Raw genomic sequence first — 24,121 nt, forward strand, 5'->3', positions numbered from 1 at the left:
AATCAACAGCAATGTCTCTTTCCAGAAATAATGACCTGGTTATTCAAGATAATCCACAGACCTTGGTGTGGTTTTATGCAGGAACTATTTTTTTTTTACCGAACTACACCCGCCAACCGAATCAGCGCGCAGAAGAAAGCGTGCATCTACTGTGGAGATTAGTTTATAGCTAACCGATACTGCTAGCTCACCTAGCACCACAGAGCTAGCTAACGTTACAGCTCAGCCGAGGAGGACGCCATTAATGTTAACATCCTGCACTGTCACGAACATGAGCCTCTCGTCCGTGAGTAGATGCATGTTACATGATTCAGTTGGCGGGTGTAGTTCAGTAGAAAAAAAAAGTTCCTACATGAAGCTGCTCACAACAAGGTCTGTGGATTATCTTGAGTAACCGGGTCATGATTTCTGGAAAGAGAATGTATTTTTTTTTGGTGCTTTGAGCACCACAAGCCGAGTGCCATGTAGTCCCATTATATTCAAAAAATCTCTATGCTGATAACTCACACCAAAACAATCTAGATGGATAAATAGCACTACAGGTAAGAGAAAAGCTATGTATTTTTGATTTTGGTGTGAACTATCCCTTTAAGATACACAAGATTTGGCCTATGAATGTTTAATATTATTATTAACATATTATAACATGACATTTTCTTCCAGTAATGCTTCCTCACTAAACAACGCTAAACCTCCACTCAACATGTTTACCTAATTTGAATTAGAGGAGCTGCTTGCTCACTTTGTCCAGTGACGTTTTAGTGACAGTTTTCAATTATATTATTCAAACTGAGTAATATGGGGCTTATGAGGTGTCTACTATTCTAGCAAAAAATACTATAATTTTCCATTATGTAAATTGTATATGAATAGATGTCTCATCCAAACGTCTTAGGTTTCTTATTTCAAAGTGAAACCCTTTGACTGGATGCACTTTTTGCAGCTATTTGTGCATTGATGCTTTCCAAACGGTGTCTTTTACAAAGATGAAATGCAGGCAAGCGTAAAAGAGGAAGATAAATTAGCTGACAAGTTTGCATAGTTTTGTGTGGTGAGTTTAGTTTAGAGGTTGAGGGTCGGTGTAAGGCTGCAGCAGCCACACCTTGGCCCCTCTGACCTCCAGGAAACCCTATAGCCAGGAGCTATTTAGAAGCAAAATGCCGGCACTTCTCTCTGTATATTTACCACTCCTCTGACAACATATTGCCACCCTCAGCCACCAAGCCCGCCTGCAGATAACAATACTTTTTTACGAGGATCACTTCTAATTTGTCCTTTTCTGCTGCAAACTGTGAGCACCACTTTTTTGGCTTGCAGAATTTCTGATGGGAGGCACTTTGGAAAGGTTCCTGCATAAACTGTAGATTTAACATGGCTCATAACTATAAGCACAGCAGAGAGGAGAGGGGAGGGAGAAAGTTGTCTTGTACTTTGGTGGCGTGTCTAAAGTGTTTGCACGCTGTTGAGTTGATTTGTTAGCGGCCAGGCCAACTAAATCAAACCCCCATATCCACTTTGTTTACCCATTTTCTTTGTCTCTCATTCCCACTTCCTCTCTGCCTTTCAATCGCTCTCTCTCTCTGCCTGCTGATTTGACTGACTGTTGCCAACTTGTGAAACAACAACCGTGTTAGTTTGGGGCCACCAAGGCTAACAACACAGCCTAGTCACCTGCATCACCATCTTAACAAGCAGCATGACCTGCCAATAAAAAAGGCTTTTACCCTGATCGTCCTCAAACAAGACTTAAACACAACCTGCTCTTTCTCCCGCCGAATGCCCAAAGTGCTCGCAAATGCGAATAAGTCTGTTAACTTGCTTGAAAATGAAAAAATACAGAAGAGGTGGAGGCAATTTTTGTTTTTCTTTGCTACTTCATCAGCAGGAATGGGTTTGAAGAGGAGGGTGAGATGGAGAATGGCAGAGATTGAAGATAAAAAACAAACATCTCTTCTACATGTTTAGCGGGGTGGTGCAGACACTTGATCCATGCAACAATGTCATGTCAGTGTCCATAAGCAAGTGTACGCCCCTACCTGTTATACTACCTGTATATTGAGTGAGAATTTCAGTTAATTGTTGAAACAGTGAAAAAAATAAAGGAAAAAAATTCCTTGAGTGAGGATGAAGTACAAGGAAGAGGAAATGTTATTGAGGACAGTTGAGTCTATCATTGCCTGGAGCTCTGTAAACTTGTACTTCATGACAGCCTTTCATCCCTCATCAAAGCAACAAGTAGATGAGCAGACTTTGCGCATGCTAAAACCTCCCCACCCCCGTCGTCTCCTTATAGCTGCCGCTCCTCTGGGACGGGCGACCTTAAATCTTCTCTTTTAACAAGTTTCCTGTTCTTCCTTCCGGCCTCCTGCAGTCCCCTGGGGTTGGACCTACAGGACTATTCCAGTATTTGGAAAGGCTGTATCTTAGGCTTAGTCTACAACCATCAGGGGACGTGAGGAGGACATTGGAAAATTAGATTTTTGTAAGATCAGTGGTCGCCTGCAGTCAAACAGCCAAAGCATGGCAGATGCTATTGGAAAATGCAGACTTTGGCTATGCCAGGAAATAAATACTGATGTAGAGAAAAAAATATTACACCATAAGAGCTTCACACGAAACACATGTCTGCAATTGCTATCTTGTCATGTTGCACTCAGTGGAATAAGGACTTTTTCTAATACCACTATCCCTCTGAGACACATACAGTATGCATCATGTACGTTTCACCTGTGGGGGTAGTGCTTCATCGTTTCAGTGCATTGCTAAGGTACACTTCAACAGGAAGAACACATTCCGACGGTCCAACCTGTAGCCTTCCAGACACAGAACAGCCTCTGTTATGTCTGATTTATGCTCTTTTTTTGACTGACCACACACTGTGTCAGAACAGATCAAATCAAAACAGATCAAAAAATCGAATTTCTTCCATTTTGTATTGGTAGTATTGAAAAAAAATCAGGAGGGCTGTTATACAGCATTTATAAAAAAGAGAGAGTGATGCCTTCTGCAATGGTCAATAATTTATGAATGAAAAGAGGCCTTTGTGAACCCCCACCACCCTCTCCCTCCCCGCAACCCCCAAACTCCTGCTCCTACCCAGTGCTACTGATCAAACAGATATTGTTACCACTAAAATAGCAACTTAAAAAAAACACCCAGGCGGCCATAAGACCTGCCTGCAGCCTGGGAGAAAGACTGACAGCAGAGGGGAGGGGTTGAGAAAGAAAGAAAGAAAGACAGAATGATCCCAAATTAAGTGAAAATTTAGACAAGTCTCCTGACTACAGCAACAAAAAATTGTGCAGGAACAGTACAGGAGGGGGACAAAACTGTATGTGTATTTGTGCATGTGTGTGCTGTGGTGGTGGGGGGCGTGTCATCTATCACTGGACAAATGCTGGGCTGTGGGGGTGTTGGTGGAGGGGGTCGACCAGAATGGTGCTGCTCCTCAAATGAAATAATATATCTTTGAAAAGCCTACGCCCTGCGCCAGGCCCCGGGCCCATATATCAAGCCCAAGAGCGTCTGGTGGATCCGCTCCAGGCCCATTAACCTTCCACCTGTTCCCCCCTTACACCACCACCCCACCCAACCCAAGCTACCGGTCCTCCTTTCAACCCCCCCCCCCGCCAAACACACACACACACACCCTTCCCTGTTGTCCTTCACCATGCCCCCTCTCCTCCTCCTCCTCTTGCCCTTGGTCGTTGCCTCTCGCAGCTCCTTGTTCATCCCCCCCCACCTTCTTCTCTTCCTCATTTCCCTCTTTCTGTCCTTCTCTGGCTGTCCTTCATTATCTCCTTTTCTCTCTCTGTCTCTTTCTATCTCTCTTTATCTCTCATGATCAACCCTTTGTATCTCCCTCCCTCTTGGCTGCAATATCTCTCTCTGTCTCTAACTCCATCTTTGACTCTGTCCTCTCTTTCTCTAATGGTCACTTTCTCACTCTAAATCATCCACTCCGTCTCTCTTTCTCTCTTTGCCTCTCAGTTTCAATCTCATGCCACAGTCTTTGCTCTTCTCGTTCTCTCTGTACTCCTTCTGTAACTCATTTAAACTCCCCGTCTCCTACATCCCTTTCTGTCCTCGTCCTTCTCTAAGCATTCTTTCTTCCCAACAAAGGTAAAGCAAGCACACTATGGGGAGTGTATGTGTGTTTGGGGGGGGGGCAGCCTGCCGAATAATTCAAATGCAATGGACCAGGGACACAGTTACAAATCTCTGCCAACTGCATGCGGCCGCCAACCCCATCACACTTGCAGTTTGTCAGGATTGGGGTGTCAGGAGGGGAGGTTGTTGCGGTGGGGACCGTTGACCTCTATGACAAGACACACATTGCAGCCTGAGGCTCTGAATCTGTGTGTGTGGATGTGGTATAGATATACCACTTCCCAGGGTTCACAGATCACGCCTAAAACGACTTATTAATTTCCATGCAGTTATGGGGTATGAAGAAAAAAAGAAAAGGTGCAATCAGCAGTCAAAGCAGGGCAGGGGCAATACACCCCCCTCCCTCTCAGACACACACATATACACACACAAACATGCAGACACACACTTGGTTGCACCTTGAAAATTAAACTGCTCCTGGATAGGTCATGGGAAATAAGATGTGTGTGTCTGTTTGAGGAGGATAACTACAGTAAGACTGCAAAAAAAAAGACCCTCCAGTCTGAACTGGGCAGGCGGGTGGTGTATAAGTATAATTTCACCAAAGTCAATTCATGTAATATTTATGGATGTAGATGGAGGGGAGGTGAGAAGGGGGGGAAATTATGCAGCAGGGCTGAGTAGGGGGCGCATCAGAGGACCTTACATTATTCACTCAGGTAAATCTATAAGTGGAGAATATTCAGGTGTGAGATGTGAACATCAGCCCCCCTCTTGCCCCACCCCAGGCATCTGTCACAATGCGTGATTGACTGACGTGCAGCCGCTTAGAGGAGTCGAATAAACTGGCGGAGAAGAGTCAGTGTTGTAAATAATTCTACTGCTTAAAATGCTTCTTTTTTTTTTTTTTTAGGTTGTTGCAGGATACTGTGAATTTTGTGAGTTTTTAAGACCTTTTGAAATTTGAGTTGGATGAGACTTATCTGACTGCTGGACAGGGATGGTGCACAGAAAAGAAATGTTTCAACCCTTGAAAATGTATTTATATGTTGGATATGTTTATTTGAATTTGTGCCATATCAAAGCAAATTCAGCTTGACCGAACAAAACTGAATATTTCAAACTAATTGTCTTATTACATCATTTTCTAAAACAACACAGTCGCAGTAGGGTAGCTTATTTTATTAGTTTGGGGTTAATAAACTTATGTTTTGCTGAAAAGTAACAAAAAATATTTTGAAATGTGTTTAAAAATGTCTAAAAAATATAAATAATTAACATATAAATTTTATATAATTACATTTTTTTGAAAAATGTAAAAAAATATAAAGAAACCTTTTCAATGGAAGATTTTTTTCTCCATATTTTCCATATTCAAATAATAAATCAACAGTGTAGTTTTACTAAATGTTTTGACAGTTTGAATTTCTTTCTATTTAAAAAAATGTGCTGATCAGCATTCCTATTTCAGTGCCCTTGAGCAAGAAGACACTGTAGTCCTATCAAATTAGTATTATTGTTATTTTGCATGTCTGCCTTTATATAATAAGAAATAATAGTTGACAGCTGAAAGGAAATGTAAAGATAGAGAGGTGGAGATGATATGCAACAAGGTTGGATGCGAACCGTGGACGTTGCACTTACATGGTGAGCATCTTAAGCCTCTAGGCCACCAGGACGTTAGCCTTATCAAATTAAGGATGATGTGAGTTAAACAGTCAGTTTTTTTATTGCAATAAAATATTATTTTGCCTTTGATCTGCTTAAGTGTAAACACCAGTTAAATAATACCTGTCTTGTTCCATGTTTACATGCATTACCTCATCCCTTTCCTGCCCTTTTGCCCTTCCTGTTGATTTTCTTTAACTCTCATCTCTCTTTTTCTCTTTGCTTTGATCTTCTGTCTTTTAGTATCCTCCTCTCCTTTCCTCCATCACATCACCTTTTATATTTTCTCCCTTACCTCCTCCTCTTTGTTATTCCCTCTCCTTTCCGTCCCTCTCCTCCGCTCTCTCCACATTCCTCCTCTACTCGTCTCCTCTCTCATCTCCCCTCTTTGTTTCACCTCTGTTCTCCTCGCCTGTCCTTTCCTCTCCCCGGCCATCTGTTTATCCAATATGGCCGTCCCATCTCAGCTGGGAGCTTTCCCAGGGAACAAGACTTCTAATACAGTTCCTCCTCAACTTAATGGCCCTCAGTTCTGCTTTTGCCATTCCCGCTACATGCAGAGAGACAAAACAGAAAAAAATGAAAGAGACAGAGAAGCACAAAAACCTGTCTGAATCTCCCCAAAAACTGTCCCAGGATGACTAAAATAAACAGTGAAGCCACATTTCAAAACGTCACGGCTATTTTACTCCCTGCTACACTTTTATCATGTGGACGGACTAAATATAGGTATAAAGTTACACAGCATTTTACTCCAGACAGATTCTTAACAACATGTAATCTTTAGCATATAACTAAAGTAACAAGATCACGACAAGAATCACACAAAATAGTTTTATTGCTGTTGTTAACAGTTGGTATTTAGACAATCTGATCTATTCCGGAGTAATTTTTGAAGCTGCAGTTTTATTTTTAGGCAACTATTCTATTCTAGTGTCCCTGCCACAGAACTTAATCTTGCAAACACTGTTCCTGTTTTATGTGTTGGCATGAGCTGTAATTTTTTCCAGACTGTTTAACATTTCTATTGTTTCTGTGATGCACCTGCGGTAACAAAAACAATTTGCTTTCTTTAGAATTTCGTCAGTTGGTTAAAACTCAACAAAACAGTGTTTTCAAACCTCATTTGTTGACAGTAGGTTGACACATACTGTTAACTGGCACTTGGCAGTCCTCCCAAAAACTTTAAACAATGCTAATTTCTGTGAATAAGTGAGCATTCATATACCATGGTGGATCAAATTTTTGCTACATCATCATCACAGCCATCATCAGAACAGAGGAGCAAGGGTTTCTTTCTGAGCACACCATTTTGCACTGATTGCAGTTTTAAGACATGTTCTTTCTGGGAAAAGGTTGAGGCTGTAAATGTAGAGATGCATCAAAAATAAAAAACTAACTGACTAGGTAATCCACATGTCTATTACATCCATGTCTGACTGAATCCGACAAGATTATATCTCTTTTCTAGGTGTTGTTGAAAGGCATTCTAGGAAATGTAGTAAGTCACATTTAATCACCTTAAAGGGGATACAGAAAAAAGAAAGATTGTTTATCAGAAAATAACTCCTGAAAAATACAGGACATTGATACATTATATGAGTGTAACACATCTGAAGGTGTATTTCTAAAACTGTATAACTGTAATATGGCTGAACTGTAGCAGCCTTAATACATTGGATTACTTAAAAGTCTTTTCTGAGGTCATCATTTCCATGACTTTATCAACCTCTGTATGTTGTGTTGACAAGGCACACAAAAGTGCTCGCTGTCCCAACACCAGACACATCCTTTTTATTAAAGGGTCTAGAGAGGAAAGGGGGCAGGGTGGTGTCGTGAAAAGGGAGTAGAGTTAGGAAGGTAAGATATAAACATAATGAATCATCAATAGTCCCGAATGCCCTGCTAAATTCTCCCTCTCATTGTGTTTGTGGTGGGAGTCAGGTCAGTCATCCCAATGCTGGAACAATGAAGGAGAGGGTAGCATTGGACCAGCTACAATATGAGTCACCCTCATGCACTCACACACACACAGAGTGTAAATACACATGCGAACACTCGCAGTCAAGCAGTTGTCCACTCTCATATTCAGCACAAACAAAAACATTAGAAGAGGTGTTTTTAAGAAAGCTGTGTTTACAGTTTTCACAAAGAAAGCATGACATACTTTTTTTCTAATTTCAAAGGTTCAAGTATTTAAATTTTGTCACCAGTAGCTTATTTTAAAAGTTTGATAATTTACCTTTGTTGTGTGCTATAAAAGCGTTTGTAAGACAAACTCTCACTTACCTAATTCTCTGTAATTATAATTATCTCTTGGAAGGGCAGTTTTTTGTAAAATATGTCAATTTACTTGTCTCTTTACTTTCATTTTTGTTTGTTTTGCTTTTTTTTAATTCACTGAGTTTTGACTAAGCTCTTGATTTTTTTCTAAACTCATGTCTACATTATTATTAGTTTTTATGTAATGCAGATCTTGGTTTACATTTTGTCAGACAGTATGACACATTTTTGTACTTTGATGGCATAGGCTTTGTAGGGAAGAGGTGAGGACTGAGGCTAGTATCTGTGTATCTGTGCCACTCTCAGATACTCTGAGATGTACAGTACGAACCTTTACGCATCACTGAACTATGAAGTTCAATGCATTTATGAATCTTCGTTATGAAGTGAAGCGCCCCTTCTCCCTCCCCTGTCTATCCTGCCTCATTTATTTCTGCTTCAGGTAGAGAATTCCTACATTTCCCAGAATGCCTTTCGACAAGTGAGCCCTTACAATTAGTTTTGGCTTTCCTTTTTTATTTTCTAATCAAGAAAACTCTCAAAACACAGCATCCATTTGGCTGCATAAAATCTGTTTCACTGAGGCTATTGTCAATAGAGAAGCTGCTATCTGGAGCATTTAATACCACCAAACAGCAACATTCATGCAGGAAGAAGTCAAGACCAAAGCCAGTAGCTGCCTTTAAAAAGCATTTTTCACTGGATTTGTCCTTTAACGGACAAAAGTGCCTTAGCGGTTGGCACCAGGGTAGGTGGAGGGGTTCATGGCAGGACAAGGGGAGGATGGCGAAGGGAGGGGCGGCAGAGTACCAGCCCTGTGCTAGCAAATGTCATTGAGAGACAAACATGTGTTTCCCCTCCTTCTCAAATACTGGGATATACTCGACACACACGCTCATATACTGGATTAAGCACTGATATACTTTCATATACATTATACAAACTATGAAACAAATCCACACCCAAATAAATACCCATTTCCACATATTTTCAGAAACAGAACTCAAATACATGCTGAAAAATATGTATGTCATTTTAAAATACAGTTGTACCCACTTGTATATTAACATATACACTGACCCTACAAAACATTTCCTACAAAATATATGAGGTCAAGAATTATCATTTTCCCAAAGACATCGGTATATTTTTAAATATTATTAATTAAATAAAAAACCCACTTCTGCAATATTTTTGGGGGAAATAAATAACAGTTTAAAACATCCCAGGGTCATTAAACAACAATCTAATCTTTCAAAAAAATCACTCACATTAAACAACTGACCTAAATCTGCACCTGTAACAACATTAATGTGTTGAAAAACACATACTCAAACTCTGTGATTAGTAACTCATATTAAGGGCTGAATAGACTTAGCACACACACATTGAATAAATAATAGGCTTATGTACAAATATATCAAGACAGACATAAACATATAGACATAAACACACACACACACACACACAAATACACACACACACGCACCTGTTTTCAGCTCGCTCAAACTTTTATTAAAATAACCCCAAGTGATCATGACCTCAACCCTGCCAAAACCTTCCCTCATCACGACACTTTGTCACTGATTTCAAAACCAGTGCACCAGACCTGACTTTCTGTAATTGTCAATGTGTTAAACCAATCAAAACTGGGGTAGGTTGGTGGTAAGAGCCCACCCCAACTTCTCAGATCCAAGGTGTTAGAAATAAACATCCCTCACGTCATGCCTCATTCCCAGAAAGAGGGGGTGAAAGAGAGAGGCAGCGTGCCGCATTGGAAAAGAATGGGGAGAACTCTTTAGAAGGTGCTCCTAATGCCTAAATATTTATGAGTCCTGTGACCGAGGCCAACTTATGAAAACTAAATCTTTAAACACTTTTTTTTGGCAGACGCATCGCACACACCCTCCCAGCTTGGCTCTATTACCAGAGAAATTCTTTTGTTCTAACGGAGCTAATAATAGAAAGAAGGGCTGTGCGTTATGTGTGAGTGGTGTCTGTGTCTTAATGTGGGTATGTGTGTGTGTGTGAGAGAGATGAAAGTGTATTTAAAGCTTTCTACAGCACCACACTACTCCTGTGACAAACCTTTAATTCTACTCTGTTTTCTGTCTCTCTGGTCCCAGACTCGACCTCACATCTAATAGTCAGATCTCTATTCGCAAGAGATGTCAAAGGTCATGTGGATTCAAAAACATGATATCTTTAATTGAACTAGCAATTATAAGTTAAAACAATGGGACACACACTATTTGTAGTGTATACATTTTTAGCATCTACGGAAATCAATCCCTAAACATTGGCAATGTTTGTCATGCTTGAGCAGTACAAGACCATTAGCATTCATGTATTCTATGTATTAACACACACACACACACAAAGACAAAAGCAAGCATATTCACAGAGAGATAATGTGGAGAGGGCAGAGGTCGTGGGTGGGTTTTTTCTGCATAATTTATTGTTGAACTGCAGAAGCAAAAACATATTAACAACACATTGACACACACACACTGCACAGTAGACACACTCTCCAATTATGATTAATAAACAAATCAAAGCAGTAAAACCCTCTAAAACAAACAATTAGAGGGAGATCATTTTAAAACCAAATGTGTATCACCACAATATCCACAATACCTGTAAAAATGTGTTCGATATTAGCATCAGACAATCGAAAAAGCGAATCGAAAAATCTGTTTGGCTAGCTCATTGTTTGCTTATTCTCCTCACCATCACCAACACTAAACCTTGCTCAGCAGTCCTCTCAGTAGTTATTATTGTGAAACAAGCAAGGAAGAGAGGATTGTGGGTTGTGTGGGAAAAACTGTCAGAGCCACAGCTAGCACATTATTTTTGAATCCCCCTTGTGCTTTAGATGGCTCTTTAAAAACAGGGCAAGGGGGGTTCAGTTCAATTATCTCCCTCACTTAAGTGAAATGTGTCCCCACCTCCCCTAAACCAATGGGGCCCGTGCAACAGCAGCGGGAGAGGTTTTATGAGGGGGTTTGCGGGTGCAGGAAGAGGTTTCTCCTGCATTGAGTTCAGGTCATTTTCTACCTTTGTAACAGGCACCCAGCTCAATTACTATTAAGCAGTAATATGGGTAGTCATTAGGCAAACATAATGACATTTCATTCAGCAGCAAATCAGGGAGTGACAAACACAAGTGGGTGAGATAATTAAATTAGGATGAGGGTGTGAGAAATAGAGAGGCTTCACAGTGAAGCAGATATGATCATTCAAAGTTAATGTGCAAACCACACACAATTACTAGCGGTGGCCACACCCTACGGCGAGCCTGTGTATATGAGTGAAGTACTGTGCACCCCAGTTGAATGCAAATACAGATCTCGAAAATGTCAATAGCGGGGACATGGCGCGTGCTAAATGTCAACATGTGTTTTTCAAGGACTCTTGTCTGTGTTGTAATTGGCTCTGTTTTAAATATTACATTTATTTCATGTGTTATTTTCCCCTTTGAAAACAAAATAATATTAAATATTTGGAGGGAATTTTGCAACAGGGCCCATGAATATGCAGCTGAGCCTTTGGCGATGCGGTGTGAAACCAACAGACAAAGGAGTCAGACAACAGGAAGAAAAACAGGTGAAGCACAGACTAATCAAACGCCTTTCATGTCGCTCCGAACATAAACCTTCATTCAGAGCAAATAAAGCTGCGATCGCACAAACACACACCAGAAACTCTCCCTTGGGCTCTGTGATGAATAAGCGGGAATTATTACATTTTTACAGTGAGGGGTTGGTGGATGGTTACTATTGGTCAGTTGGGATTGACTGTGTAAATAAATTACCTTGTGCCTTGCTGAACACTCACAGTGTTTACCAGGCTCAAATTTTCTTGTTTTAATAGACTTGGCAGATTACATATACCTAGTGAAAATGCTGTTAAAGAATGTCCATAAATAACTAAAGGTTAAAAACAATCTTAATTAAACTGAAAATAAATTGATTAATTAATTAAACTATTAAAAGGGAAAAGCTATACGATTTGTTGCTATTGTATACTCTGTGTGATATGGTCAGCTCTCTGTATTTTGTTTGACCATTACGCTAATAAGCAATATCTCATATCATCACCCAGTGTGTGCCCACTTAGATCTGAGGAATATTTCAAGGGGAGATGGGTGGTATTCAGTTCACATAAAACCCTTAGACCAGCACCCTGTTAGTATGAAAAGTGCCTGAAGCTCATCGTCAAAGTTTTCACAACCCATAGCCAAAATGTGTCACACACAGGGTAAATACGGCTGGCTGCTGAATTTTGATCAGGCAGTGGGACAGCCAGCGGTGGCAGCTATGAGCAGACACCCCTCACCCCCAACAGGCCTGTGTACTCTGCATTAGTGTTGAGCCAGTGCATAAAAGAGGAAGATTAAAGGCCTGCTGAAGATAAAAGATTGAGCAGATGATGTTCTTGAACTGTGTAAAGTACTGTCAATTATGGATGACAACATGGTGAAAGATTCAGCATTGAAACAAAACGCAGGATAATTTATTAAACGTCTCCAGAGTAACTGCAAATAGAATTAAAGCTTAAATAGTAGTAGTAGTATGCTATCATAACCGATAAAAATGATGGCCAAAACCATGAAAATAAGGTTGCAAAAAATAACGTGTATAATTTTTTCCTCACATTCAAACAAAATCCCTCTCATGCACACCTACCTTGAGTTCACGGAAGAAGATGCTGCTGCGTGCCCACTCCACAATGGAGAAGAGTGTTTGGTCGGCCATCTTGCACATGAGGCCGAAGGTGTTGAGCTTCTCGTGTTTGCCTCGGCTGGCCTGCTCCTGCTGCAGGTAGGCCAGGATCTTGGCCTGAACCTGCGGCTCATCTGGCTCACACTTAAGCAGCTCTACGATCAGGTGAGGGAAGCTGGGCGGCGAGCCTGACTGATAGGCATCGACGTAGGCGTAGCCCATGATGGACTCCGGTGAGCTGGTGTACGGGTCAGGGTACTCGGACTTGATGGTGCGCGTGCCCTGGAAGTGTCCGTAGGCCGCCTGGTAGCCCTGCAGGCTGCCGGCGTGTGGTGGCATTGCCATGCTGACCGGCGAAGTGACAAATGGGCTGCGGTCGTAGTCTGTGGGGGGCAGGGCGGTGGCATGATGATGGTGGTGGTGGTGGTGGTGACCAGTGTGGTGGCCGGGGTGGTGGCTCAGTGGAAGGCCCTTGGATGCGGCCGAGTGGATGTTCTGGATGGCTGAGGTGATGGTGAGGTCAGTGGGCACAGCTTGCATCACCTGAGTCATGGCCTCAATCTTCAGGCCGTTGGCTCGGATCAGCGCCTTCTTTTGCTGCTTGAGGGCCCGGTCACGTTTGTACATTGGGCCGAACTTGTTGCGACCGCCACGCATTCGGTCCGCCCGCACAGCTGACAGACAGACGGAAAGAGAGATGAAAAAGGAGACAAGAAGGGAAAAGGACAATATTAGCTCTACAGTATGTAAATCTTTGTCTTGCATGTTACTCATTCTTGAAAGTGTTCATGCGATCATGTACAATAACCACCTTTTGAAACATCCACACTTAAATTAAGCAATAAAACTATTATTTAAAGCGATTCATCTTGAATGAGAAATTCACCATGTATACAAACAAAGAGTTTCATAACCTGAAAAATTTAAAAATAGTTTGTCGAGGACAGCAGGTGTCTGACTTTGGCTGAAAAAAAAAATGCTAAAAACACTTTTACAGACTAAATCTTCTATTTTTTAGCTATACTATATATTTATCCATGTATGTACATGGATATAAGCATGGTGTTATGGAAGTGAACTCCTCATTTGTAACTTGTATGTAGGGCAAAGGTTTTCTTGTGGTGATTGCGCTTGTCATTTACCTATTGACTCCTAAACCCCACAGGTCTAAAAGATAGTGTTGTTACTCATTGACCAGAGACACAAACTTCTATGAGCCACTCTGCTAAATGATCATTATACAGCTGGCTATTTCTGTGTACCATTCAGCTAGATATTGGTATAGACTTTAGAAAGAAAAAAAAGTTTTCTTTCTAAAATACATCTTTTAAAATAATATCTGAATATGCAATATCTAAAAGCTTCAAAATGTCACTGTCCATTAGCAAAAACTTTTTTCTTTACAAACCCCAAAGGCTGAAAAGGCTGACAATAAGCAAATTGGGGTTTTTTTTTCTGATGAACCAAACATACCCATGATGCCCCCTGCCTCCCCCCTCAGTGCAGGATCCTGTGGTGAGGATCACAACGAGTCTCTGCCGTGGGTATTTCTAATGAACGAGCCGGGCACACAGTGGACTGCTACGAGGGCCATGTGTGATCTGGCCGACTGCTGCCATGGGGAAGCTGCCCTGCTGTCTCCCAGTCGGGGGGCGCTGGTGTTAATTATTCATACTTAATTACTTCTTACTTTGACAAGGCTCGACGAGCCCAGCGTGCAACGAGCTAACGGATGTCTGGGAGACCACCCAACAGAAAAATACTCACTAATGCTGATACTGTAGAATATTTCAGACTTATTTTCATTGTATTCAATAAGATCTTGCCTCCCTCTTTAAAATATTATATTTAGACAGATAGATATTGTAACTGTATATAAAAATAAACGCACATATATTTCCCCCGATCATACACAGTGAATAGTCAAATAACAGCCTGGGTCCATCCAGCTCATGATGTCTTGACGGATGAATGAAAGAACAGAAGAAGAAAATTGAAGGGGGTGTGGAGAGGGCGGGGTGGGGTGTGGAGAGGGCGGGGTGGGGGTGGGGTGGGGTGGGGGTGCACACCCACACAAACACACACACACACACACACACACACACACACACTCCAAGCTGCCTTGGGAGTGATTTTAATGACCTCCGTCACAAAAGTGTCTGTCACTGATCTGAGCAAGAGGAGCCGAGAGTGGAGACACACACACACACACACGCACACTCACACCCACATGCTGACTCTTTCTCATACATTCTTAAAGAAAACACACACACACACGCGCTAACATGGAAAGCATCAGACACTGGTCCAGATCACAGAGAGAGATGGTAGCAGGCCAGACATTCTGCCACCTTGGAGAGCCAGCAACGGCTAAAATGCTATGCAATTTATGCACAGTGATTTTACACACACAGACACTCACACCTACATGCTCATGACCATTTCCCAACATGCTTGAGGTCAACTCCAGTGCCCACTCACCCATTATCATGACTGTTAAAAATTGATCACACATCAAAGGTAAAAAAAGAAGAAATCAGGAGCCGTCAAATGTATCCATTTTACATTATTGTAGGGCGACTTTAAATATTAATGATTTCTCCACAACAGCGTAATTAATGAGCTGAGAAACTAATAGTTGGCCCGACTGGGAAAACAAAATTAGGCCCTGACTGCCTTCTTGCCTACCTCGGACCCAGGGACCCACATCACATCATGAATATGAGGGTTGGGGGGTGTAGGTCTCACCATCACCAAACACACACACACACACACACACACACACAGATTCTTTCTAATTAAACAAGGTGATTTGCATGCATGTAACACAGATTAATATTGAAGGGGGTGGGGGAAAGTGTATGTGTGTGTGTTGGGGGAAAAGATGAATGTGTGTGTTTGACTGAGGCAGAGAGATGTTAATGGGTTAGATGCTGCAGCATTGAGCTTATGATGACAAAGTTATCACATGACCCCATGACTTTAGAGTGTTAAAATTATGTCAAAAAAATTAAGCAAGAAAAAAGTAAACACAGTCAGTTTAGTTAAGTGTACTGCCTTTAAGGTAGTAATTTGTGAATGTTTTCATGCAAAAAATGTTTTATATGTTATGAAAACAGCAGTAATTGAAACCCATTTTTTAAATAAAAGCTTGTAGAGTTTCTGTTACAAACTTAAACTCACTGGTAGGTCTTTCTGCGGTGCCAAGAAAGTGATGTGTTTGATGTTTGTGGTTTGTTTGGAATAAACAACACAAATTGAATAGTTAGCATGACAGTGACAGCCACCACTGCTGAACGGGCAGCCTACAGAAATTCAAACTTCATCAACAGAAAATGCAAGAAAAAAGACTACAGTGCTGCACACACAGTTTGATTGACAGGAGTTGTCTGGAAAGTGCAGCTATGAGCACTTAGCTTAGCGCTAGAGGCCAAAAAGAAAAAAAAAATCTGGTAAACTGTAAATGGAAAAAATAAGGAGAATACAAGAAGAAAAATTATATATGAAGAGAAAAGGTACTCACAAGGAACTTCTATTATCTATCTGTGTGAAAAGGATCTGAGTTGGGGGATATTGTGGGTTAGCAGTGAGGCTTTGGGGTTAAAGCCAGGCTGAAAGGCTAAAAGGTTGTCGCTGTCTTCCACTCTGAATTCCCCTGGCTTACTGTCTGAGAGCACGTCCACACAAAAACACACTCGGGCACACACACATCCCTAAAATCACAACTGACCAAACCAAAACCCTGTTCCTCTTTCCCAAAAGTATCCAGTACCCCGTGGACACACCATCTCAAACATATACAAACACAAACAAGTACACACACACACACACACACACACACACACACACACACACACACACAGCATCCTTCACACACACAATTTCTATGCACACATAACCCCTAACACACTCAAACACATCACACACACACACAGCCCTCAGCGCTTATATCCTCTGATTTATGGTTGTTTAATATACAGGAATATTAAGCGCGCGTAGGTGAGGATCCCTGTCGGCCGCTGGCATATTAATGGGTCCCGCGGAGCCTTGCTGACACCCTGTTTGTCATGTCGGGGCCCCGGCCCCTGCTCCGGGTGCACCCTATCCCATGCACACACATGAATACCTATGATACCTATGCATAAGTAATGGGACAGCTCCCTGGCTTCCACTGCAGGTACAGGAAGGCTGATGGAAGACAAATCAGAGCAAGACAGATGGAGACAGGGAGGAGATAAAAAGTGGAGGGAGAGGGAGAGAGATACAGAGAGGAATATACAAACACTCAGCTAGTGTTTCTAATTTGTGCTGAATGGCTCTATAGAGGTTTTGCATTTGTAATTAATGAATTTAGATTTGATGATGGATTAACTGCATAAAAAAATGGTTAAAAATAAAAAGTGCTGGAAAAAGTGATACCTGAGGAAGCCTATGTGAGTCTGTTCAGTAATGTTGTAAGTGAGAGCGAAAAGTCCAATAAAAGTTAATGAAAAGAAAAATGAGAGTCAGATTTGTTTCCAAAAAAGGCCACTTTAAATCAGTATATTGTCATGTCTGGTTAAAATCAAGACAGTGCTGGCTGGTCAGCTTCGAATCAAGCTGCGATTTAACACAAAAAATATTATTTGACATTCAAAGGAACCAGACAGTAAAATAATCAGCATTTTATCTCTCGACAAAAGTTGTATGCTGTTGTTTTTGTTAAAACGTTGTAATCATTACCATTTTTCATGTGGCAATTTTATTTTCAAAGAATATTTTTTAAAAGTATGTAATTTCTGCTTCATTAAATAGCACACAGTGGAAATAGAGTGTTTTCAAACTCACAGAATCACATATACCACTATTACGCTCTTTATTTAAAATGATACATAAGTGAAGGAAATATTAAGCAGCTCAGTGAAGCATATGATGGCAGGCAACTTCTAGCAAGCATAAAAAGAAAATCATACCAGTGGGAGCTGTTCAGATACGGCACGCTTCATCAGCTTTAGTGAATGACGTGCTAATGGATCAGACCTTTTTTTCTCTTAATGAGTCAACATTGGCTGAGATGCTACAGTGCATACCAAGAAGAAATGATTTTTACAGCATGGTAGCATGTGCGTTTGTGTGGTTAAATGAGTGTGTGACTGCCAGGCTCCATCATCGTTTTGTGTGCCTTTTTTTCCTTCAATACTGTTTGACACAATGACCTGCCTGCCCCTGACAGTAACTGGAGAAGATAAATTAACAGGTTAAACAAGCTTTTTATAGACAAATGTCAATATACAACACACATTTTTTTTAAATATATTTAACTTTCAAGATAAACAATAGGATTTGTAAAATTAGACAAATGTTAGCAACTGATGGCATGTAGTTTAAGTGATTTTAGGTTAAAGATCACACTCATATCCAGATTAACTTGAGTGTTCGTTTTTGGGATTAAATCTGTGACTACCTAAACAGAGTCTCTACACCTACCACTCTGCACTTCACTCTCACAGCTGATGCAACAACAAGAAAGACGTTCTTTTATTTTGGAAAACATGTCTTAAATGTTACACTGGGTCAGAAGTAAGTAATTCACCTGTGGCAGAAGCACACAGAGGAGAATATGATATGCCTCTGCAGCGTTTTCCTTCGTTGTGCAAAGACAGACGTCACAGAGGTTGAACTATTTTTATTTTGTTATCAGCTTAAGATAATATGACTGATCTCTTAGTGTTGAGATGGGGTGATAGACACAACACTGTTTGTGTCACTCAGATATGTGCCCATCTGCCATTTCACCTTGTTTCACTGCCTTCCCTCAACTTTGAAACATTACCAACGCACACAAACACAGACTTCTTTCCTGCTACCACCCTCACAGCAAACTTAAAAACTGTACAGACTGTCCCATTGGTTGGCAGACTTATCAGCAAACATGAAGGACACTGCACAACATCACAAAGGCAAAAGTACAGTACAGTTGAAAAATACAGAAAAAATATAGTTTGAGTAAACTGTAAAGTTTTCCTCACATTTATTGTCTACATTTGGTTTCTACTCGATATCCTGAATTCACATGTTGCTGCAAGCTGATCTGTGATGGAATGAAAAGATTGCAATAACAAAGCACATGACCCCAAACCTTCTTTCTTCTTTCACCACTATTGTACACATTTTTTTTTAGATCAAATGACAGCTTCTCCCTCTTGCTTGTGACCTTCTGAACACCTTTTTGGGCTTCTCATGAATATATTTATGTGTTTACCAGGGAGAGCTGTATGTGTGTATATATAGTGTGTGTATGTGTATGTGTGTGTGTGTGTGAGGGGTGTCAGCCTTTTTGTATGGGATGTTATTACTGGTTGTGGCAGGAGTCGCCCACTGGAGCTTCTGGCCCCTGACAGAGTGCTGCAGGGCCCGTCTTGCCCCCGAGCTGAAAGCTACCGCCAGCAAAACAAATCAAACGCTACCCCCTCCCCGCCCGTGTCAGCTGGAAAATGACAGGCCGGGACATTCTGCCCAGCGGCCATTCACAATTAACAGCAATTAATTACACCACACATGGCAGGTAAAGGGAGAAGAAGCCTCCGGAAAGATTTTAGTTAGGCTGTCTTTGCTTTACTTTCACCCTCCCAGGGTCTTATTTCTTTAACACATTCACTTTTCTCAATTGTATGTGATCATTTCAGGAGCTGAGGGATTTTTAATTTGGTTTAAATTACAAATGTGTGAAGAATTTTGTTTCAATATTAGACTGAAACTGTATAAATAACAACACTGACTCTTATTCAAAGACTGCACAAAGTGAAACAATTTGCAGTATGTTTTTAAAGGACAACATTTTAACTTAACCTCTCGGTTAACAAAATAATAACTATTACCTTTCGCTTTTTTAAATCCTCTATTTTACACTTATTGAAAGATGACCTTCAGGTCGCTTTATTCAATCCAAAATTAGTGATTTCAGAATAAAACTTGTCAACTAGTGTGGAAAAATAGTTGATTTTAAATATTATCTTTAAACATTGGAAGAATGTTTCTTGCCTTGCCGTCCTGTCACTTCTGGATAGCCGTGTTTGAACAAGCTTCTGAGCCACGTTCAAATTAAACAAAGAGGCCTCGAAAGGGCCGGCCAAAAGTATCATCATTACCATTCTCGCCCTGCCGCCAAGTTTAATATTTTATCTATTACTCTGTCTGGCAAGTTTAAGTGCATAGCAGCTACCAGATACCCCCCAACTACCCCTGACCCCATCTAAAATACTAATAAGCAATGCTGGATTTCAACGCTTTGGTAGAAATGAAAGGTTTTACTTCACAAAATTCTAGGTATACTTTTTCAAGAACAGATATTACTGACATGTTCATTGTTAAATGTTTAAATAAATATAATCTTCTCCTTTCATACAGGCAATCATTATGTCAGAGCAGGTATTAACCTTTTTTAAATGGTGGACATCTCAATTTGGAAGGAAACTATTCACATGCAAATTGATCTTGGAAGAATATTTCCACTCTGAGTTTCCAAAAAAGTTAATGTGCTATGATTAACTGTAATCAATTGTGAATGGAAAAATACTAGCTCTGTCATTTTACTAGAACTTTGGTAGAAGTTTTTAAAACACCTCTGTGGAAGTCCAGAAGCAGTCAACATCCAATTTTAGCTGCTCCATGTTATAATTTTTCTCCCCCCAACTTTAAGTAACAGTAATTGCAAACAGGCATCATCATAGCTTGAAAAATATATGATGCAGCACACAGAATGCAATAACACTGCCTGGATCTGCTTTTCCACTCCTGCAGATGTGTACTGTAAGTTCTAGATCATATTTTAGTGAGCAGTGTTTACTACGAAACCCCAGAATAGACCAAATCTGTGGTAAACTATTCATGAAATTGCACAGAAAAAACAGCTCTGTATGTGCACTATAAAAGAGATAAATATTCTCCTAGATTAAAAAATAATTTTTAAAAACTACTCATACTCTCAACAGTATCTAAAATAGTAGTACCTAGCTCTACCTCAACCACCTACAAAGGTAAAATGGTACATACATTAATGCATCAGAAATAATATTATATTATATAATATAATATATAATGGTATATCAATAACTAGTGACATTTTTCTGCATTATGAATACTTTGACTTTTGATACTTTAAGTACATTGTGCTAATAATACATACATACACAGATACTTTTACTTGAGCAAAGGACCTGAATACTTCCTCCACCACTGGTTATTGGACAGCCACATGTTCACTACTAATAACAGCCTTCTGTTCTGTCTGAGAGCCATTGAAATCCCAGTGGCCAGTCCGTTATAATCACTGGTTGTTTGGACTTGATAACCCTGCAACAACTGTGTCCTGTTTATCTGTTTTGAAGAATCCCAAACGTTTGACAGCTACACATTATCTACCAGCCATTGTTGCACTTTAAAACACTTTTGAACATCTCTCCCTGGGTTATATCTCATTGTAACCTCATATTTAAGATGGAAACATGTTGAATTACACATGCAAAACACCGGCACAACTTGTGATTTCAATTCATTCTCCCATAAGCCAAACACTTGAACTGTAAAAATGTAAACATGTTGCTGTACCTTCTAGCTTCATGCCGACGGTGAGGCACTTTTGGAAGCGGCAGTATGGGCAGCGCTTCCTCTGGGTCTTGTCAATCTGGCAGCTCTGGTTCTCTATACATGTGTAGCGTTTGTTGTTCTGGACGGTGCGCTTGAAGAAGCCCTACGGAGAGAACCAATTAAGACGTCAACCCGCTTGACCCCAGCACTGCGATGGTAATTGGCCCATTCACACTCCCAGACAGTTGGAGAGGGACAGGCTTAATACACACACACACACACACACACACACACACTGAAGTTTTGTGTTGTGATGCTTTACAGACACAGAATATAAAGCAGGGCATGAATACACACTTTTTTTTACAAATGAAAGAAATTTCAGTCTTTCTAAAAGTTTTTTTTTGTGATGTTGAAAAAGTCACACAAGGAAATTATTCATAAAATTGCATTTACATCATAAGTTGTACATCATTTTATTCAACTTTGAACAAATAAGCAAAACATAAATTCTCTACATACCTGCCTCACTTTGTGTTTTCACTGCATAATATACTACTTTATTATTCTCAATATTCGCTATTCATTTAAAGACTCAGGGAAAGCATCTTTTCAGGTCTCCACTTAATTATTGAAAAATATGAGCACAGGAGTCCAAAAGATCCAATAAATTATATCCATAATTCACAGTTCCGGGATTACAGAGATTCATACCTGCAACATGGAATTAATTATAGGCAGCAGCAGTGAAAATCAAATGAAGGGAAGATGGTATTAACGTATTCTAGATCCATAACCTAGGAGGAGAATCCTTAAACCAGGTCTTTAAAAAAATAAAAATAAAAAAGAACGTGCTGCTGTCAATATCTCACCAAACACAAATTTAATTGACAATCTGCATTGCCTGATCCGTCCAAAAAAATAATAAAAAAATCCACTGCACTCGGTTTTGGATTATCGACTTCTCAGTGCTAAAAAATCCATGCTTCAAAGAGAACTTTTTCTCCAATTTTCCATTTAGTGCACAGCGTGTGCTATAAATATCTGAACCAAACTGGACTCTAGCATGCTTTAAAAACCACACAATATCACGTCTGGAGATTAAGCGGACAACATATCACTGAAAAGCTTTAATTTGACTGGCCGTTCTAACCAAGAAAAGGCACTCGTCTCAGGCTCATTTTTATTTGTAAAGGGATTGCTGCAAGCAACTTTTGCCTCCTTCTGTTGCCATTAAAAAATAGCAGCCAACGTTTCTCATTTACCCAAAAAAGTGTCACAAATGAACATAAAACCTGAAATCATCACAATAATATGAAATCGTAAGTTGTAAAGTAGGTACAAGATATTCATAAAAGTTATGTCCAATTTTAATTAGATAAATTATCTGAGTAACTGGGTATTCCTGACCTTGGCATTTTATCCTAAGAAACTGCACAAAAACGGAAACCAGGAAACTGATTTTATGTCCATCAAAGAAACAGGAAAAATATAATTCACATTTCCACTTTATCTCCTCTGACCCCTGTCTCCCATACTCTTTACTTGCTCTGTGTCCTCTCTTACTAAACAACAATCTCTTTGACCTCAACTTTCTTTGCTCATATTTATTTTCCCTTATCTTCTGCAGATCTTAAATATATTTTGTCCTGTGCACTATGGCTCTGACCCTTGACCTTCTTATTAGTTGCTTCGTAATGTCAGTATTTTAGGATTGTAAAGTTATTCTGCTGTTGGTCTCTCAGCTCAGTCTCAGTCTCCCAAAATCAAGCATGTTGTGACTGAGTTTGTTTACAAGGACCATGAAGTCCATTTCAGCTTGTTGTTGTTATTCCAACAGGTATGATGTTTTACCATGTTTACTTTATATGGGCTGGTGTGTAGTATGAACTAACACTGTCTGTGCGTGTGTGTTTGTACATTTGTTGAGTGCGTATGCATGTGTGTTTGGGGAGGTTGTAGGATTATGAGGAGGTTAAAGAATCTTTACTTCTGTGAGTCAATCTTTCCTCTGTCTGTTCCTCAGCCCAAAACTAGCAACACAACCAAAGCTAAAAAAAAATCTGATCCTGATAACAATGCATCCTACTCACAACTGCGTTTTTGGGGTTGAAGGGTATAGACACGGGTGGGGTGAGAGGGTGCAAGGAGGGGGTAGAGGGTAGTTGCAAATAAAGGAGGATTCCATCTAAAAACTCACTATAAATGACACCACAAAGTTGAAAAATGTGAATCTTACTCTGGTAGCACATAACATAAACTGAAACAGAGGTGTTTTCATTTTAATAGAAAACTGAGAATAAAATTGAACTGCTGGCTTTTTCCAGTTTTTACACAGCTGTGTCCATTACACTGGAGATGGATTGCACTGCCTGGCTGATGGCAGATATTTAATGCCAATATGAGCCTGTAACATGTCAACAAACTGATATATCAGTCCAGCCCTGACAATCGTACTTTTACTGAATAGATTCCCCACATTTTAGAGATAATCAGTGATAAGCTTCAGGTAATTATCAATATTATTCATGTTTCAGCAAGGATATGCAACACTTTATAAAAGACCTCTTCATCTACATCCTGAATGCACACACACTCACACACACACATGCGCACACAACAGAGCGTTTCAACTAAACTGGGAAACATGTTTGTGGATTAGCTCTCCAACACGAGCTTGTGCTAGGGCTGAAAAGCAGCAGAGATGCCACTGACGTCTCCCTTCAAGCAAGTGCTTAGCATCTCAAGGTCATAATATGGGATCAAATCTA

The 24,121-nt window shown here is 40.3% G+C and overlaps 1 protein-coding gene across 1 annotated transcript in view; it reads right to left on the minus strand.

Moving 5' to 3' along the window:
* nr5a2 (nuclear receptor subfamily 5, group A, member 2) overlaps positions 1-24,121 on the minus strand; it is a 72,020-nt gene that overhangs the window by 43,054 nt on the left and 4,845 nt on the right. Inside the window, exons 3-4 of the mRNA XM_044199464.1 lie at positions 21,372-21,513; positions 12,750-13,459 (exon numbers count right to left, since the gene is read on the minus strand). Of these exons, the coding sequence (XP_044055399.1) occupies positions 12,750-13,459; positions 21,372-21,513 (852 nt within the window). The remainder of the gene's footprint in view (positions 1-12,749; positions 13,460-21,371; positions 21,514-24,121) is intronic.

This window comes from Siniperca chuatsi, linkage group LG6, assembly GCF_020085105.1.
Source record: "Siniperca chuatsi isolate FFG_IHB_CAS linkage group LG6, ASM2008510v1, whole genome shotgun sequence".
NCBI lineage: Eukaryota > Metazoa > Chordata > Actinopteri > Centrarchiformes > Sinipercidae > Siniperca > Siniperca chuatsi.